Source organism: Manis pentadactyla, chromosome 14 (assembly GCF_030020395.1).
Source record: "Manis pentadactyla isolate mManPen7 chromosome 14, mManPen7.hap1, whole genome shotgun sequence".
NCBI lineage: Eukaryota > Metazoa > Chordata > Mammalia > Pholidota > Manidae > Manis > Manis pentadactyla.
In genome coordinates, this window is record NC_080032.1 from 75132622 (window position 1) to 75153921 (window position 21300).

At 36.6% G+C, this 21300-nt stretch overlaps 1 protein-coding gene across 1 annotated transcript in view; it reads right to left on the reverse strand.

Annotated features, from left to right (window-relative positions):
- Positions 1 to 9042: 9042 nt before the first annotated feature.
- PLCZ1 (phospholipase C zeta 1) overlaps positions 9043 to 21300 on the reverse strand; it is a 48890-nt gene continuing 36632 nt past the window's right edge. Inside the window, exons 10-13 of the mRNA XM_057491288.1 lie at positions 20286 to 20458; positions 13031 to 13163; positions 9936 to 10085; positions 9043 to 9166 (exon numbers count right to left, since the gene is read on the reverse strand). Coding sequence (XP_057347271.1) covers positions 9066 to 9166; positions 9936 to 10085; positions 13031 to 13163; positions 20286 to 20458 — 557 coding nt within the window. The 3' untranslated portion in view covers positions 9043 to 9065. The remainder of the gene's footprint in view (positions 9167 to 9935; positions 10086 to 13030; positions 13164 to 20285; positions 20459 to 21300) is intronic.

The window sequence follows — 21300 nt, forward strand, 5'->3', positions numbered from 1 at the left end:
AGCATGTTCAGAAAAAACCTGAGAAGCACAAAGCTCTTATTGCTGGTGACCTCTGGGCTCAGTGAAAACAAGATGTGAAGCCTATGGCGAAGTCACAAGCTTTCTGGCTGAGTGGGGTAGGCTTTTGCCGACATGCACACAGGGCCCATATGCAAAGATGGGAAGATTTCAAATTTCTAGTTTTTAATTCCAGGGGTTTAAAGAAATCTCTGTCAAATCACTAGTTGACCAGCAAGCTAACAGAACAGACTTCACTGACCACACACAATAAAAAATACAGACTACTAAAAACTAGTTCAGAAAATTCACTAAACAACCACCTACTATCATAAGAAGCAATAACAAAATCCAAGGGAAAAGGGAAAATCTGATTTCCAGAGCTGTCACATTATAGTATTCCAAATGTCTAGTCTTCAGCAAAAATATTATAAGACATGCAAACAAATAAGAAAGTATGACCTAACATAGGAAGAAAGGAAATGAATAGAAACTGTCCCCGAGAAAGTCCAGTCATCAGACTTACTAGGCAGAGACCTTAATTGAATTATTTAAATACCCACAAATACCTAATGGAAATCATGTACAAAGAACTGAAGGAAACTGTAAGAATAATGTCTCACCAAAAAGAATATCAATAAAGAGATTATACAAAATAGATAACCAGGAATTTTTAGAGTCTGGTTTATTTTTTTTTAAATCCTAAGACATTGCCTTAGTTCTTTCATTTATCTATCTTCTTGTACACTAATTCCTGTAGTGAGAAAAGGGAAAAGAAATCACATTTGTTTGAGATTTCATATGTACAAGGTACACGTGCCAAATGATTTAATCTTCATAAAACTCTGAAAAATAAGTAATGATATCTCCATTTTAAAAGAAAAATGAAATCTCAGAAATGTTAAGAGTGTCTTTGAACTCACTAGTCCAACACAGTGCTGGCTTGACATCAAAGACCACACAATTCCTGCCACACCGCTTTGCCTCAACATAGGGGACTCGGCCCACAGCTCTACCATATTTTTTTCCCCATGAACAGTACAGAGTGGAGAGTTAGTAGGAAGCTGGGGAAAGCTTTGGATCCTGATGGGAATAGAAGAAATAGGAAAAGATTTTCTCCCAAGGTCTACTTCAGTAGGTATTACCTAAAAGATAATTCAATATCTGTAGTCAAAGTTAATATCCATTTAGTATCTCTTACTGATAATTATGGTAAAGGAATCTCTGTCTCTTTCTCAGCCTCAACTTGTATTATCAGAAATTTCCCTCTCTGCCTCTTCATTTAAAAAACTCTCAATCTTTTGGTGTCTCTCAGGGACTAGTGAGTAGTGGTATTTAAGAGAAAAAAAATCCAGTCATACCTTCAGTAATGTCCTCCATAGAATATCACATAAAAGATATTATTTCCTAAGAGACACACATAAAACTTCTTTGTGTTTGTTTTTTATTTCTTTTTAACCAAATACTGCTGTCAGTATTTATGGATCTACTCTGTTTGTTTTGTGTTTTAGATTCCAATGTAAATGAAGTAATATGGCATTTGTCTTTACCTGATTTACTTTGTTTAGCATGATACCCTTTAGGTCCATCTACATTGTCACAAATAGCAAGATTTTCTTTTTATGGCTAAGTAATATTCCATGTACACCACATCTTCTCTATCCATTCATCTATCAATGGCCACTTGGGTTGCTTCCACATCTTGGCTATTGTGAATAATGTTTCAGTAAACTAGTTGCATATATCTGTTTGAATCAGTGATTTTTGTTTTCTAGGATAAATTTCCAGAAATGTAATTGCTGGGTCATATGGTATTTCCATCTTTATTTTTGGGGGGAACTGCCATACTGCTTTCCATAGTACCTGCACAAATTTGATTCCCCCAACAGTGCAGGAGGGTTCTCTTTTCTCCACATTCTCACCAACACTTATTCCTTGTCTTTGGATAGTGGAGATTGTGACTGGTGTGAGGAGATATCTCATTGTGGTTTTGATTTGCATTTCCCTGAGATTAGTGATGTGGAGCATCTGTATGTCTTCTTTGGAAAAATGTCTGTTCAGGTCCCCTGCCGTTTTTTAATTGGGCTATTTGTTTTTATTGGTGTTGAGTTGTATTAGTTCTTTATATATTTTGGATGTACTAATTGCAAATATATTTTCCCATACAGTGGGGTACCTTTTTGTACTGTTGATAGTTTCCTTTGCTATGCAGTAAAAAGTTTATAAAAATAGATTTATATTCTGTAGAAAGTTCCCTCCCAATAAGCATCCCTTAGAAAGTTGGAGAATCTAAGACATCTTTGCCATTTCACCAATTTACCAGTTCACTAATCTCCCATTATGGTAAATCAAACAAAGGATGTTTTTGAAAGGAAAACCTTGTTCATCTATTAGAAACCAGATGGAACTCAACCTACACCCATGGAACATCAAGACTGCTCAGGTGAGACATGAACTGAGAGTAGCACGAACAGCCAAGCAATGACCTCCACTGGATCACCAGGGTGGCAGCCCTACAGCCCCTTGCCTCTCCCCAAGAGACTGGACCATCTTCTTCTGGCACACTGAAGACAAGACCTACATCCTGGGGAAGCCCACAGATTTTAGTGTAATTCCTCACCCTTTCTGTGAGGTACCGCTCACCTCAAGCCAACTCACTGCCACCCACAAGAAGGCCATTTATCACTCTCTGGGGAGAAGGGCTCAAGCACCAAAGCTACACTCACTGCCCAGGGATGCTGCCTGGGCAATTTCAGGCCTGCCCTGCTCTGATGCATGTCAGACTGTGCCTCAGAGCACACAGTGCAGAAAGAGCTCACCCTGCCAAAAGTTCTGATTGATCTTTTTAGAGTTTCAATTACAAATGTGAGCAGAAGCAAAAGAAACCCATTTGATATGTGAGAAAAGTAATAGCAGAATAGGAGAGAAGCTCTGGTGAGTAACTTCCCCCACTGGAAAAAGCAGATAACAAAGATGATAATAGTGGCAACAGCTAATTCTTCTATGGCCTTCATGTTGCAGGCACCCTTCCAAACTCTGTACATACATTTGCTAATTTAATCCTTGAAACAGTGATCATTCTCTTGATTCCCCTGATGTGAAAACTGAAAAGACAAAAAAATAAAGTTGAGTAATTTGCCTGATGTCTTACAGCTAGTAGGCAGCCAAGGAGAAGAACCTAGGAAACCAAGTGCCCCAATCCACCCTCTTAGCCACTGGGCTATATTCCCTTTCAGTCATGCTTGTGATCATCTTTTTCACCCTTATTGTGTGGCAACCATGGTAGTAAATATTTTACATACATTATTTCATTTAATCTTAACAATAAATCTGTTGGATAAGAATAATTATCTTCATTTTTAAAAAATCAAACTCATGTTCTCAGTGAGATTCAAGAAGACATTGCGTCAGCCCAGGCTGCTATAACAAATTACCACAGGCCAGAAGGCTTAAAAATCAAACGTTTATTTCTCACACATCTGGGGGCTGAGAAGTCCAAGACCAAAGTGGTGAGCCCTCTCCTCCAGGCTTGCAGATGGCTGCCTTCCCACTGCATCCTCCCTTGGTGGAGAGAGGAAGGTCTTTTCATAAAGGCTCTGATCCCATTAATGGCGTCTTCACCCCATGACCTCATCTATACTCAGTTACGTCCCTGAGACCACCCCCTAAGTCAGTCACATGGGGGACTTACTGGGGCTTCAGCATATGAATTTGAGGGGACATAAACCTTCAGCCCATAACAGATATCAAATCATTAGATGGAAGTAAGCTACCTTAAAACAAGATCAACAAAAAAATAACATGTTTTAGGAAATCTTTTTTTTTTCAGGAGAGTTATTCGACCCCTAATTGCTTCATTTTTGCACAATTAAAAAATTACACACACACATCAGTGTCAGAATGGATACTGCCCCAAATCATATTATTGATTTAGTCATCTCAGTTGTCTATGTTACAGAGAACTGGAAGTGAACTTACATAGTACCTAGTTTAGAAACCTCACTTTTAAAGAGGAGTAAATAAGCCATGAAGAGTAGAGGGCCTACTCACGACAACTTCAATGTACTACATCAAACACATTTCCAAACCTCTTTAGTTTTTAGTGTCTTCATCTGCAAAAATCTCCTGGGACTGCTATGAACGGTAAAGTAGTGAATGCATATAAAGCACATAGTACAGTGCATGGAATGTGGTTAGTGCAAAGTGTGTGTCTTGATTACCACTATTAATATCATTATTATTGCTGTCACCTTATTGGCATTGGTAGCAGACACAGGTCTCCTAATGTCCAATTCAGTGTTCTTTTCACATTATCACTCTGAACCATTTTAAGTACACTTTTCTACCAATACCCCAACTCACCAATAGTTATGTGGTTCACCAAATATTCTTTCAAATGAGCTCCTTTCCTTGTTCAAATCATTTAAGCAGATTTCACTTGGGAAAACCACTTAGGAAAAACACAGTTATATTATGAAGACCAAACTAAATAATGTGTATAAAAACATTTTGTAAAATGGTAAGCACTATCCAAATAAGATCCTGTATTGTCCTACTGGATTGAATTCACAATAGAGGGAGGAGGTTTGGGAAGATATAGTCACATATAAAGAAAATAATGTGATCATGGCCTTTTTGTATAATAAAGATGGTGTTTGAATCCACATATGGAGAAATCCTGAAACTGAGCAGAAGCAAGGCCAGAAGTATCTGTGGCTACCTAAATATAAATTAATTAAATGAAACAAAATTAAGAATTCCTCAGTGGCACTAGCCACATCACAAGTAAAGGCAAATGACCTGTAGCTAGTGGTTACCCTGTTGGGCGGAGCAGGCACAGAACAATCCCATCACTGCAGACAATTTTATGGCCCGGCACAGCTCTAGAGAAATGACGAGGGAAAGGAGATTGGAAAGTTTTTTTCAAAATACAGAAGAATTAAAAGAGAGATTTTATTTCATGGTAGATCATGATTTATAGCTTAATAGTTTTTGACATTTCCCAGTTGTGCAGAATTAGCATATATTACTTCAGAAAACTGTTTTGTTACTATCTTTTAAGGAGAAAATACAGCTGTCTGTCACCTCATTCTATCCCAAGTCTCAGCACCTCTATTATTTACTTTCTTTTCTGCAACAACCTCGTCTCAGGCTCAATCTTCATTGTTCATCTAGTCAAAAACTCTCCTGAATTAAGATAAGAGTTATGCTGGTCACTGCTTGTTCGTTTCACTCATTACATTTGTGCTAAGCTACCTCATTTCTCTCTAGGTCGTTTAATGTGTTCTCCCTGATCATGTAAATTCCAATACAGAGTTTGGAATTAAGGAACTTAAAAAAAGGAGAGAACTAATATGAACCCTGAGAAAACCAACCATATAAAAATAAATTTGTAGCATTGAATATACTTGCAACATTCCATATATTAGAGGCTGATTTCTATTCCCACTACTCATCTCACTTGAATGAATATAAAAGAAAATCAGAATATTTGTTTTCGATCTCTGACATTTTGTTTTCCGACTCTTTCCTGTTGATCAGAACCCACAAAGGAAGCCAGTCACGTGAAGGAACACGACCTCTCTGAGGTGACCCTCCTGGGAGGACTCAGAGGAATAGGTGTGCTGAACGCAGTCTCTTCCCTCCTTTTCAGCCTCCTGGTGGCTTCTTCTCATGGCCTTTGTGTTTCTGAAAAGTTCCCAGATTGTGCTGTTGTCTCTGGTTGGAGGACCATACTTAGAGAACTCTGCATTTGAATGACCTGAAGAGTTCTTAAAAATCACAATGCCCAAGTATGCCACACCAATTTCACTGGAATCTCTGAAAATGACTTTTTTTAATGTTCTAGACGATTCTAGGCTGCAGATAAAGTTTGTTCTAGACTAAGAACAAAAATAATTATTTAGGTATTCTAAATAGGTCTAAAAAATTCAAGCACAAATTTATCCTTTGTTTTGATTTAAATATCTATAATTTACTAACTTTAAAATAAAACGTAATATATTTGTATTAGCATGGGCATGCATGCGCATGTGTGTTTGTGTACGTAGTGTGTGTGTTCGTTTGTGCATAAATTAGTTTTAATCAACCTCCCAAAGAGGTTAGTTAACATTTTAAAAACTGTAGTCAGAAATCCATATTCCAATGGTGGCGACTTTAAGGGCTTCAAATATCCTTGTCTGTATTAATCCAAGAGCGTATATATTAGAAATAGTTCTCATTGTAAATGAATGCTATTCAGGATATGAAGTTTGGCCATAAATATTGTACAAGCAACTCCACATAAGTTTCTAGCAAGCCCAGAAGCCTCCAGAAACTAGCCTAGCACTGTATGCCTCCACTCAGTCTGTGTCCCCCAATTTAGGGAAGCTTATGCCAACTGATCTGATTAAAGAATGGCTAAACCTGCTGCTAAGAACACTATTGTCACATCTGAGTCAAATAAATCTTTCCTGTCACATTAATCGTGACAAGATAATGAGTGTTACAAAAGGAGTACACATTTATGTCAATGCCCTCCAGCCAAAGATCACCAGGAACATGTGCTGCCAGGTTTATTGCTCATTGTAGGGACGGAGTCACACAAATGGTGAGCCACGGGCCTCTCAGTAAGAGGGTGTTGGGAAGGACAGTCGGTTTAGGCTTGTGTTAGATGATCTGTGGAAATGTTCAAAGAAGTAGGGCTCTTCTTTACATTGCGTGTTGTCAAGAGTAGGGCGCAATTCTACGACTGGATTAAATCTCATCCATAAAAGAAAAGGAATAAATTGTACAAAAAGTACAGTTGGTAAGAATCAGCAGTCATTTATGTTAGCCAGGTTAGGGGAACATTTTGCATTTTGTGTACAGGCAGTATTCAGGCTTTTGTCATGGGTTCAGTCATGACCACAGAGGGGTTTTGTTTTTCCCTTGATCCACAGCGGTTATGGACTGGCCTTGTCGGGTGGTGGTCTGTGACATCTTCACGTTCAACAGGAGACCAGCTGCGGGTGTCAGGCCCCCTCCTCACCACAAGGCCTACCTGCCAGTGTAAAGCCAGTGCCTCGCTGTCCCTTCTGTCAGTTGTACGTAAACATAAACCAAGGGATATAATCCAGTCTTAAGAGTTAATAGGTGGCTTCCCCAAGAAACTGACATTTAAACTGAGTTTAAAAGTGAAAAGTCCATCTGTTGCTCCAGTGCAGGGGTTCAAGTAGGCTTTTCCTGCTGCCTTCCCCTCACCAGTACTACTGTTCCCCAGCAGTGAATTATGCCTGCAAAGCACAAGTCAAAGCCGACTCCTTACACCATTCCTGCCCTTCTCTAATGTGAGAATACTCCCTGGATGTGGGATTTCTGTGGGAAATATTTGTTAAAAGTTCTCGTGAGAAAATAAGAATTCCAGTTCAATTCAAAGAGTAAAGTAAATGATAAATAATGCACATTAAAAAATGGAACCAAAGATGTTTATAAAGACATCACAGTATCATTGGACAGCAAATAAAATAACCTAATGTTTCCTTTCAAAATTGCAATCTGGTGTACAGTGGAACATTTAAAATTGAAAGATTTAGTCTTCAAAGTGAACTGAGTTTGATAATTACCAAAAGAAAAGGTAAGAAAAGAAAACACAACTTTTTTTTTTTCTCTGATTTCAGATCTTGGTAAAATTGAGAGATAGAAGTTTATCCTCCTGCAGAATTAATAAACTATTGTGCAAAACTCACCTCATCATCAATTTCATGGAATTCTGTACTTCAAAAGACTTTAGGAGTTTAGAGAAGGTAAAAGCCTTGACTGAACATCCCACCTGCTATTAGGCTGAACAACAGATGATTTAAATAAGATCCTTCTATTATCTGGCAAAATAAAAGCTTTCCTCTGAGAACTGGCTGTGCTTCCCTATTGGGAAGAGTATAACCCAAACTCCAGTCCAGAGAGCCCATGGGGGGGGAGCTGCTGACTATGCACTGAGTAATCACCGACATGTCTTGCTACTTACGGCCTGCGTATTTGAATTCCCAGAGGCATTTTTATTTTAAATGTTCGGTTGTAAGGGTAAACCATGACGATAGTAAAACATGGTAGATGGGATATTTTGCATTTTTCTGGCCATCAATATCTAACACATTAATAAACATCTCAACAAATCACCATTTTTGTTATTTTAGTTATAAGCTCAGATTTAATTACAACAGATACATATGAGGGATCCCACATTTGTCAAACATTGTGCTAGGTGCTTTCACCTTGCTACCATGCAACAGTGTGGTAGATAAGTATTAATAATGCCTGGTTTTTTCAAGAATTGCTAATAAGGAACTATATTCTTCCAAATATGACCTTTAGTAAAGCAAAGTTCTGCTAATGGTGAGAAGCCCAACACACAAAATAACACAGGATTCTCATCTCTGACCAAGAGACAATCTTCAAAGTACATTTAGTACAAATTCAGAAATATTGTGAATTAATTAAGTAATCCAAGAACCTAAGTCCCCATAGTAGATCTATTTTATAGGTACAGAGATTGAATACAGTTTGAATGCAAATCAATTTCATATGCACTCATAAAAATGTCTGTGTAATTACAGGGCACCAAATCCAATGTGCAGCATCTAAGAACGAGCCTGAGAATCCAGGGATTAATTACTGTCTAGGCTCGGAACAGGCACAAAGCACCTGGGAATCCAACTCCTTCCCCCTGCAGTATGCAGTCAGTAGGCGTCCAGAAGTTCAAACACTCTTAGGTTTCACATTCCTTTTTACAGCTAAATATTTGCCAGCATAGCTTATATAATCATATTTTAAAGGCTTGTAAATTCTCCTAATTAAAAATGATAAAAGCCTGTTAAAAGAGCAGCTTTCGGAGCAGAGGGGCCAGAGGAACTGGATGCCAAGTGGGCCGCACCAGGTCAGGACCCTCTGAAGTCTCTCCTTTCTTTTTCCCACTGTTCTGTTTTGTATATTTAGAAGTGAATTCAATGTTTTTGTTTTTTGTAAATAGTTATTTTGCTCTATGTTTTGAAAAAAGAAAAAAGATCTAGACATTGATTTTGGCTGTTTTATTGTGATGTATAGCTAACATTGTGTCAAGCACCATTAGTTGCTCTGATGTACCAAACATAAACGAACAGCGAGGCAGGCTCAAGACTCTCACCCATTCTGGAAAACAGAGGGATACGACGGTAACCTGTGGAGGGAATCATATCTAATTAGAACAAAACTTAATTAATCAGCAATGGCTCAGATGGTGCTACTGAGAGAGAATATAGCTTTACTAAGCATTCATAAAACTATGTACTTATATTCCTCCTGTATATTAATTTTCCACCAAAATAGAATATTTGAAATTGTATTCCTAACATGGAGCACACAGCCCATGTTTCTCCTCCCTCAAAGTCCAGCATCCTCCAAAATTAGCGACCACCCTTCTGCTTCAGAAAGACTCTGGGTCCTAGGTACATGGCAGATGGTGTTACAGAAGTAAATAGATTTAGAAGAAGTAATTGGGGGCCTGCTGCCAATCACCCCTGTGAGGTGACTGCAACATAAAGGCAGCTCTGGAAAGAGCCAAGGAATGACGGTCCTGAGCTCCACGTTTCTTGTCCTCAAGTGGGAAGAATGAGTCACTTTTTCCTTCTCTTTGATTCCCATCCTTCCTTTCTGTATGGTAGTAATGACTACTCCTAACTGAAGCAAAGAGCTGTGATCCACCTAAAGAAATGCTCACACATGCCAAGTTCACCTGACTTATCTTCTTAGCAATCTCACACTCCACCCCCATCTTCCACATGAGAACACATTTCTCTAAGTCAACTGAGACAGTACATGTTAATATAACAAGCCCTTTACATCTGACTGTCATGGTTAGAGCTATTTGGTAGAATAAATACATGTCTTTGGTAAACTTGAGTTATATTTAAATGTTAGTACAATCATCTTACTTTTAGAAACATTACCTTTGTTCATACATAGAACTGGTAAAGTATATTGCCCGAGAAATTCATTTCCAGCTATTAAACTTTGATTTTCAACAACAAAACGTATCAGTGCCAATTCTGGAACCTGAATAATAAATGTAAATGCTTCATTCCATCTTGGACCAAAAGCTGAAATATAAAGAAATAAATACAATCAAAGAATCTTAGGAATCATAGGCATGATGTCCAGAGAAAAATATGTAATACCCATTCTCCAAAATTATTCTTTTCAATCCTTTCATAATAATATCAATAGCTTGTGCTTTAGAGCACTTAAATTTTTAACACACTCAACAATTTTTTCTTTTCAATTCTTTCATAATAATATTAACAGCTTGTGTTTTAGAGCACTAAAATTTTTAATGCACTCAATAGGAAAAGAGCAACAAAGACAATAACAATATTTATTGGGTGTTTATTATGGTGGGCAATAGTCTGAGAACTCTCAATAGATAATCTCATTTAGCCTTCCCAATATCATAATCCATGAGGATTATTACTATCCACATTTACAGAGGAGAAAACTGAGCCAGAAATATGTTACACAACTTCTTATGGTTTCACATATACACAGCCATTAAGTGGCTGGGCAGGAATTCAAACAAATCGAGTCTGATTTCAGAGCAGAAATGTGTAATCATCATGCAGTGTGTCTGCTGTGTCTCATTAATGAATATGTTGAGACTTGAAGAAGTAGCATCAGTTTTCTATACCAAGTCCTATTGTGGGAAGAGCTCCAAAAATAGTTTTTGGACTGAAAGCTCTAAAGTCCAGTTTTGATCTTTCTTTTGATTAAGTGGTCATTTCAAAGTCCAAAGTTGATGAGTAATTTAGGTCTCTAGGAAAATAGATCTCCCCAAACAACAATCTCTTGCTAAATAAGAAATACAAATTAGTTACAAGGTGACCAAAATCACCTGAGAGTTAAGCATAATTTAAGACAATCAACAAATTCACATCCAGAACACACAATCTACTTAATAAGACTCAGAGCTTCGAAGAAAGATACCATGTAGTTTTTCATGTATAAGGTAATGCTATCCCTGCTATGTCCATAGCTTTTGTTCTTTGCATTAAATTTCCAGAGGCACTGAAGAATTTGTGACTAATTACACTTTATGTTTGCTATGATGCATTTGTGGTCATAAGCACACATTTACTAGATAGGAAACCTGGATGCAGTCTATGCCCAAGAAAATATTAAACTAATTAACTTATGTTGGAAGAATGACTGTATTACCTTGCTCTGAAAAGAGAAATAATCCCATGGAGTACAGGAGCAGGTTTAAGAGACAATTCTTCAGACACTGCAAAATGTCTGCACAAAATTCTTATACTGATTTATTCTTCCTCCTCCGACCCTGCTGCACTATAAACATCCTTTCTTTCTCTCTCTCTCTCTCACAAACACAAGTTATATATGTTATATGAAAAAGTCCTTTTAGTTGTCAAAGTTAAAAAAAAAATAAAAAGGAAACCAGGATACCAAATTTGATGGTTTTAAATAGTTTTCTCTTGTATGACCAAAACTGAAGAATTACTTCCACAGCACATCCAAATGTGATCCTTTTCCTCCCAGACATCACGTCTTTTCTTACACAACTATTCCTCTAATAGCTGAGCTATTTTAGAAGCCCTTTTGACAAGCTATCTGGACTTCTACTCCTGCTAGTCTTCCTCACATATATTTTATCATAACAGTTTTACTTGTATCTCATCTCCCCTACTGAACTGTAAACTACAATAGTTAGTTAGGACATACCTAATAATACATTTAATAAAAATTTTAAGTTTTTTAATCCTTAGCACTGGGTTTTTAACATAACAGGCTTGGTAATGTTTGATGTACCAAACTGAATTTCTGTAGGGATATTTCCAAAACTCCCAGGGATGCAATCAAAATTGTAATGGGAGCTAGAATCATGTCTTATAAGGGATGCATTCTCTGCATCTTATAAGGGATGACTCTCTGCATTTTGCCAAGTAGAGTCAATTTAAGGGATGGGGAGAACAAGAGATAAGCTTCTTGATATTTACAGTTATCATTTTTGACACTGCCATGTAATGTGCGTTCAACTCTAAGGGGCACCAAATGAAACAGTCGGTCATCACCAATATCCCTTCCCTTTGATGACTTAGGATGAGGTAGCAAAAACCTCCCAAATCTTTTTACCCCCATATCTTCTGCACTATGGCCGCACTGGAGGAGTATTGAGAGGGCCGGGGGAGGCAGATGGGGGACGTTGTGGATTGTCACCCAAGAAGAAAAACACTAAAACTGCACCTCCTTCTGTCAGTGCCTTTTAACCCAGAGCATATTTCCGGACTCTGAAATGAAGTTCACTATCCTTTAGGAATATCCACTCAAAGAAGATTCTATCTCAAAGAAGGATCAGTTCCAAGGTGAAACTAAGGATCGATCCCAGGAATATATATATATTTTTCTAATTTCCTTCATAATTTCAAGCTCAAAGAAGAAATGACTTTCAGTATTGCATTGCATAAAATATCAAGGGATGCTGGACAACTGAAAATCTTGAACTCAAGCTATTTCTTCCATTCCTACATTTCCCTTCTGGCAAAAATGACTGAATTATGAATCCAAATATTGTATGAGTAGGTTTCTAGGACATCCTGAATCTGAGTCAGAAGCCACAGACCTTTGAGCTAAAATAATTCCAGCAGCAAAGTAAAAATGTGTGCTGTATTGGAACACTCCTAAGTTCTCTATTTCACACAAAAGCTAGGAATTAAGTAAATTTTCAGCCACCAAAATGTCTCTCAATTCAGCAATATGGGGGAAAACATAAAGAGGAAATGTAAGTGGAAAAAAAGGTGTATTTTTTCAGATCAGATAAATCTTTCTATCTATAGTCTGGAAATATATCTGAACACCCCATTCAATCATTATCAAATTATTTTTGCTGCATTTAACACTTTGGCCATCTTAAACACAGTTCAAAACCTTTGCCTTATGAATAATAAATATGCATCAAAATGTTATCAATAGATAATATTTAAGCTTTCCAAGAAGAAATCTAATAGAAGTCCACTTAAATATTTTAGGAGCTCACCATTTCTTTTAATTACACGAGTCTGCTGTTTCACTTGATCATTTGGAACGCCAAAAATTTCTACCGTCACTGAACTGTCAGCTTTGTTGGAGGATGAATGGCTGCTGGGAGGCAACTGGACACCACTGATGAGCTGCATAAAAATATCCAGTACATGAATTTAGCAGAATAATCGAGCACATCACTGCTTAATTTCAAAATAAAATATGCACCTCAAAAAGAAGACAGACTGTAAATCAGTTACTACCAAAAAAAAAAAAAATGAAATGGAAAATGATGCAGAGTTTAAAATTTAACTCTTTTACTCTCGAGTATTAATATATGATTACCAAGGACACATCTAAATTATTCTACTTTACCAATGTATGATTATAGGAGAATCCTTGTTCTAGATTTAGGATTCAACATACATCTTTATTTTAAAAGTATTGATGAAAAGCATTGCTTAGAAGTATTGTCATGATCACCTTCTACTATGATTTAGGCTGAGTTACTCTGACAAACAATTTTTAAATTTATATTGTATATATACAGCAAAAAGTTAGAAATATGAGTTATACTTCTGAAATATAAGAAAAAACACCACATAATTTCCTATGATAGCATCTTCTGACTGTATAATTCATATGTTTTAAGAATTTGTCGTAACTATGTCCATTATCCATTGTTATCCATATTATCATAAGGTACCCTGAGTCTGACAAAATCAATTACTTTATATATATATTAAGGACTAGGTATCAGAAAAATGCTTTAAAAAGTAATTGGTAATAGTTTTACTTAGTTTTTTAAAACAAGTTCATTGTTGAAGCGAAGACTTGTTTTCCTTTAAGGAAAAAAGTCTGAATACAAGACAATACTAATTGACTAATGTAAAAATTTGAGGCGTGATTTCAATTTCTGAAGATTACAGTAAATAGAAATAAACAAATAATTGAGTTTGAGAAAAAAGAATGAAGGGAAGAAAAGAGAAAGAAAAAAAAAATCACCAATCTGTTATTTTTCCTTTCCTACATCCACACGTTATGGCATTAGCTAGAAACTAGAGTTACTGTGCAAATATTTAACAAACAGTATGGAAGGGCTTCAATCAATCAGCATAGCAAGACATCAGAGTAATTAGAGAAAACATTGGCCATGAACACCTAGCGGACGGATACCAGTGCCTACAAGCAGAGTATCAGCTATGCGAGGCATGGACCCTTACCAGTAGGGACAAGGTTCTGCTTTGGTGCACTTCATGCCAAAAGAAACAAAAAATAATTGTCTAACTAAAATAATAAAAATTTAATATGAGAACTGAAAGAGAATTTAGAGATTATTTACTGTTCAAATAATTTACACACCGTGATTCACAAAGCCCTTCCAGGATCTACTGCAGAAGATGGATGTCAAACAGCACTCCCTTAGTGGTAAACCAGGGTAGCTGTGCTTTCATCTTTCGGCCTAAAACCTGAGACTTATTTTGAACTTAAAAAATTGTTCCATAGTGTTTATAAATTTCAAATAACTGACCTAATCCAAAACTCTTTGCAGATGACCAAGTGTGAAACAGAAATGTTGAAAGGTTTCATCAAAGACATAAGAAAGCTAATGGCAAAACTAGGCCTTTTGATTCCCAAGTCGTGCCTTCTACAATTTGTGCAAGTCATAATATAATCATACAGCTCCCTAGAAAGATCAAAGCAAGAAGGGAAGGTCTACACAGCATCGCAATGCTTTTTTGGGAAAATCGTTAACTCTGTCTGTTTCACACCTTGCCATTTACACCCCTACATGAGAACCCTCAAAACACAAATAGGTGGCATTTGTAAGTATCTGTGCACACTAGCTATCGCCTATCTTTGCTTTCTCAAAAAAAGAGCACATATATTCTTTTTATTCACCCCTTGGCAAAAGAAATCATTCATTCTGTTAGTCTGTGTATTGAGCATATAGTTTTTGTCAGGCACTGTGGATAAGGGTTGAACAAAACAGTCCCTCCCTTAAAGGACTCTCAGACCGTGAAGAAGAAAGACAACAAATAAATAATTATACTACAGTGTGGTAAGTGCCATAATAAATCCCTGTGTAAGGTATTATGGAAAAACAGGATTAAAAATATGCACAACAAACTTAACCCTGAGCAAAGCTTCCAAAAAAGAAACGGCTCTTAAGTCTTGAAAAATAAGTCAGAAGACAATAGGCAGGGGAAGGATGTAAGAACAGTCCAATCAAAGGAAATAGCATGTGCAATACACAGAGGTGTCATCATGGACAGGGCTGCTATATGGTCACAGAATTGGGGGAAAGGCTGGCAGTGGGGAGAGATGGGGCTACAGAAGTAGGCCAAAAGCCAGCTAAGAAAGCAATTTGGGGACACAAATGTTAAGCAGGCATGATAAGTTTAGCATTGTAGCAAAATCTCCCTGATCAACTTGAGGAAAATAAATCAGGAGGACTGAGACTAACCCCTGAAAACCCCTTAGGAAACCAAAGGATTAGAAGTGATGACAGGAAACAAAATCCCAAAAGAGAAAAGCAGCAAATGACATCAGAGCAGGGAATGGATGAAGAAGACATTTAGGAGGAGGATCAGTAGAATTTAGAGATGGATTGGACATGAGAAGTGAAGGAGGTGTGGAAGGGAGAATGCCTTCTCGTTTCCTACCGCCTGCGTGAATTGCATTGATGAATTTGACTCAGTACATTGAGGTTTAAATAAAACAGAAGTACATTGGACTAGGGAAGAATGTTCAGGCTTTAATATTTTAAGTTAGAACAGTGATTAAATAAGTAAGAATGCTAAGTAGGCTATCAAAAATTTGCCTTTATATTCCAAAAATCAGATCAGGTTAAAGATTTAAGCATTGTGGTGGTTGAAACCATGAATGTACATAAAGGAACACAAGGAGAATGTTTACTTTGAGAAAAGGATTTTTAAAAAGCCTTAGGCAACATCAATTTATTTTTATTTTTTTTACTGAAGTATAGTTGATACATAATATTATATCGGTTTCAAGTGTACAACAGTGATTTAAGTTACCTACATTATTAAATATTCACTCTAGTGTAGTTACTGTCAACATAGGAAGATGTTACAAGACTATTGACTATATTCTCTATGCTCTACTTTCATTCCCATGACTAATTTATATTATGATTAAGATTTTGTGTCTTTTTGTTCCCTTCCCGTTTTACCCACCCACCCCAACCCCTTCGCCATGGTAACCATCACTCACTTCTCAGCATCTGTGAATTTATTGCTGTTTTATTCATTTTGTTTTGTTTTTAGATTCCACATATAAGTGAAATCATGTAGTATTTGTCTTTCTCTGCCTATCTTTTTTCACTGAGCATAATACCCTCTAGGTCCATCAATGTGTTGCAAGTGGCAGGATTTCTTTTATGTCTGAATAATATTCCATTGTATGTATGCACCATATCTTCTTTATACATTCATCTATTGATGGGCATTTTTGGTTGCTCCCATATCTTGGCTACTGTAAGTAATGTGGCAATAAGCATAGGGGTGTATTACATCTTTTTGAACCAGATATTTTGTTTCCTTTAGGTAAATTCCCAGAAGTAGAACTGCTAGATCATATGATATTTCTATTTTTATTTTTTTGAGGAAACCTCTATACTGCTTTCCACAGTGGCTACACCAATTTACCTTCCCACCAACAGTGTAGGAGGATTACCTTTCTCCATATCTTCACCAACACTTGTTATTTCTTCTCTTTTGGATAGTGATTATTCTAACTGGTGTCAGTGGAGTGATATCTCATTGTGGTTTTGATTTACATTTCTGTGATGACTAGTGATTGGAACATCTTTTCATGTGTCTATTGGCCATATGTATGTTTTCTTTGGGAAAAATGTTTATTCAGCCCCTCTGCCCATTATTAAATTGCATTATTTGTTTTTTATTAGTGTTCAGTTGTATGAGTTCCTTATGTATTTTAATTAGCCCCATATCAGATATATCACTATACATGAATATATTCTTCCATTTTTTAGGTTTGCCTTTTTGTTTATGGCTTTGCTATACAGAAGCTTTTTAGTTTGATATAGTCCTACTTGTTAATTTTTTCTTTTGTTTCCCTTGCCTGGGGAGATGTATGCAGAAAAAAATTACTCATGCTTCTATTCAAGAGATTTTTGCCTGTGTTTTTTCCAAAGAGGTTTATGGTTTCATGTCATATATTTAGGTCTCTAATCCATTTCAAGTTTACTTTTATGTACAGTGTTAGAGAGTAATCCAGTTTCATTCTCTTGCATGTAGCTGTTCAATTTTCCCAACACCATTTATTGAAGAGATTGTCTTTTCCCCATTATGTAGTCTTGCCTCCTTCATCATGTATTAATTGACCACAATGTGTAGGTTTATTTCCAGGTTCTCTATTCTTTTCTATTGGTCTATGGGTCTGTTCTTGTGTAAAATCCATACTGTTTTATTTATGGTAGCTTTGTAGTATAGCTTGAATTCAGGGAACATGATACCCCCAGTTTTGTTCTTCTTTCTCAAGATTGCTTTGGCTATTTGGAATCTTTCATGGTTCCATATAAAATTTAGTATTATATGCTTTAGTTCATTTAAAATTGCCATTGGTATTTTGATAGGGATTGCCTTGAACCTGTAAGTTGCTTTGGGCAGGATGGCTATTTGGACAATAATAATTCTTCCTATCCATGAACATGGGATAGATTTCCATTTATTTGCACCTTATTCAATTTCTTTCATCAGTGTCTTGTAGTTTCCAAAGTAGGGGTCTTTAACCTCCTTGGTAAGGTTTTTTCCTAAGGATTTCATTATTTTAATGCAATTTTAAATGTTATTGTTTACTTGATTTCTCTTTTTCTAGTTCATTGTTAGTATGTAGAAATGCAATAGATTTCTATATATTAGTTTTGTGTCCTGAAACTTGGCTGAATCCAGTTATTAGTTCTAATGATTTTTTGGTGGTATGTGGTTTTTGTATATATAGTATCATGTTATCTGCAAATAGTGACAGTTTTACTTCTTCATCACCAGTTTAGATGCCTTTTACTTCTTTTTCTTTTCTAGTTGGTATGGACTTCCAGTACTATACTGAATAAAATTGGTGAGCATGTTGTCCTTATCTTATTCCTGATCTTAGAGGAAGAGCTTTTAACTTTGCACCACTGAGTGCTAGCTTTGGGTTTGTCATATATGGCCTTTTTTCTGTTGAGGTAGACAACATTAATACTTTAGGAGCACTTAGAGAAAGAAACCCACAAATAAAAGTGAGAAAGAATTGTTAGGGAAGCATGGGGAAAAGAAGAGAGGAAAGCCCCAGAAGCAAAGCAAGGAGATTTATGTGGAGTAGGAAGGATCTTATAAAGTGGCTGATTCATCCATTCTTCTCATTAGAACAACTAGAACAACTACATTGGTTGTTTAGAAGAACTAGAACACTGAAACTTTCTGCATTTTTTTCATTCATGCAAAAAGACAATAACGAGACATTTTTCAGCTCTGGAAGGATGCTGAAATACCACCCACCTATAATACCTAAAGATTAACAGAAATTCAAAAGGCATTAAAGGAAATCAATGGAACTTGAAATAGTAATGTATACTACCTAGCTTTTATAATAACCAAATAAAGTAAAAGACAAAGTTGTTAATATTTTTTATTTTTTCATTAAAAATACAAAAAGGATACCAAAGTTATAAAAACATTGTGAAGTAAGCTTAATGAACATTACCTGGCCTGGTCCTAGGAAGAGTGCCAACTAATCAATTTTTGGCTATATCCAGTGCTGTAGGCAATTTCTACTATCCACCATATGTGGTTCCAGTTTAGAGTCACAATATCCCTAACCAGGAGAAAAGCCAGCTACATACTTTTCTAGCACTATTTCCTGTAGTGGCCAGGACCAGTCATTCTGCCCATTCATTCATCTTTGCTGGACTCTCCTTCCACATTAATCTCTGGAAAACACTTCTTAAACTGCCTACCATTCTCAGCTGAGACAAAATGGCTAGACCCTGAAATGGATGAAAGTGATCCTCCAAATTCTGCAACATTATGACAGTAGAGGAAGGAGCCTAGAGAGGAAGAATCCTCTAGAGGTCCTAGCATGTCCCGATTGCAGGAAGGCTCTCAGCAGCCCACAGAGTCAGCAGAGCTCCACTCAGTCATAGCCTGAGACACAATAAACCTGACCAAGGACGGTAGTGTAAGTACCAAAACCCCAGACTGGAATCTGAGCTGGTTCATATGTTTCTAGGAGCAAGTAGTTAAGTAGAGGGAGGGACCTATGAGAACAAAGTCATCCAATGCAAACCACAGGGGCAGATACGATCTAAAACAGAATTGCTCACAATTTTGTGAAGAGAAAAAACTAGGGGATTTTCAAAAGATTCAGTGGCATTTTTAAAAGGAAATGAATACAGCACTGAGATTATAGAACAATAAAGTTTTTGAAAAGTCTTTACCATGAAAACAATAAATTTTAGATAACTGCTTTTGCTCTCAGTGAAACTGCACAGGATGTAATAAAACAAAAGATGAAATAATATGATAGTAGTCTGGGGAAAAGGTGCTGGGTAAGTTATAGACAGAAATAAAAGGGAAGCAATATGAGGTAAATAAATATTGAGGGAAAAACTAATAATTCAGGAGAAAAATTCACGTCTACATTAGAATCAGTAAAAAATAAAATCAAATACAGAGGAAAGTTAAATACAGAGGAAAGGAAGTGTTAACAGTGACACAAATTAGTAAACATGGAGGGTAGATTCTCAAGAGCATATGGTTACTTTTGGTTTCTAAGTAATCAAAGAACATTCAGAGACATAAGGGGGAAAAAGATCCTGAAATGCGGAAGTCTAATTCTGGAGACTAATAAAAAGTAAATAACTCCTAGAATGTCCTAGTAAAATTCCTTGGTTAAGGAGGAAAAAGGCAGCATATCCAGAGCATAATTAGTGGGCTGAGCTCAGACTTCTCCATCACAATAGTAAATGCCTGAAGACAACAGAATAATATAAATAGACTTCAGAGAGAATGTTTTAGCTTCAATATTTCTGTTCACAGGCAGGAAATCATTCATGCAAAAAGTCAACAGAAAGACATTTCTCAGATATGGAAGGAGGCTGAAATATCATCCACATATAATACCTAAAAAGATTAACATAAATTCACAAGATGCTAAAGAAAATCAATGGAACCTAGAATATTAAGGTATACTATCTACTTACCTAGTTATACAATTACTCAGAAAGTGAAAGTTATTCATCTTACCCTTATTGTAAGTACAACTGGATTACTGTCTACCAGTGCTGTATTTGGATTAAAGTTTGATTTATCATCTCTTAGGAATTGTGGTTTCAAAATATATCCAGAACCACCATTGTCTAAAAATTTTCCATTTTGAAGGTCCATAGGCATACCAGCAGTCTGGAAATTTAAGGCCACTATGAGAAAAAAAGTTTTTGACACCGTCAGGAAATAGAGGCTATAGCTAAAGAAACATAGTTTGAAATTTACTGAAACCTATGTATCTTCAAATATTTTAAGAGCCAAATGACTCATGAATTTTAGTGTATGAAGGTGAGTTTCAAAGTCTAATCTGTAAATTATTTTAGAGCTTTGAGTTAAAATATCAAAGTAGCACAGCATAGATTATAAAATGGCAATGTACATGTCAGATAACATTCAGGACATATGGGAATAAAGAAAATCAATTTATCCATAGCCAGAAGGAAAGACACCTACTATATTACCAACTTTAAGGTCCAAAGAGATGCCATCATCACTTTAGGAGGAAGTGAGAGGCAGCAGAACAATAATTGTTGTTAAAATATAGAAACACCTCCATAGAGGCTGGAGAATTGCCACTGTGTGAAGTGTGACCCTCTACCCCATCCCGCCCCCACCTAACCATCCAGTTCCCATTGTCCCCTTCTCCATAAACCTATGGGCCTTGCCACAATCCAGAAGCAAAAGGGCTAACACCCAACCCTTCCTGACGGGTTAGTGCCAGCACTGTGCCAGCTGGTCCGTTTAGAACCGGCAGAGTCAGCTAAGGACAAATATTAAAGCCATGCAGCGGCATTCACTTTTTCATCCCACGAATGCAGAAGTTGGTTTAACGTATACAAACTAGAGGTCACTTTATTTGAAGAGGTGCTTAGCAAATCTGTGAAGCAGAAACTTGATATTCATTGTCTTCTTAGACCCATTTTGGTTTCCTTTTTCCCTTCTTATACTTCCCCCACTGCCTCTTTTTTATTTTAACCTCCATGCCCCCAGGCCT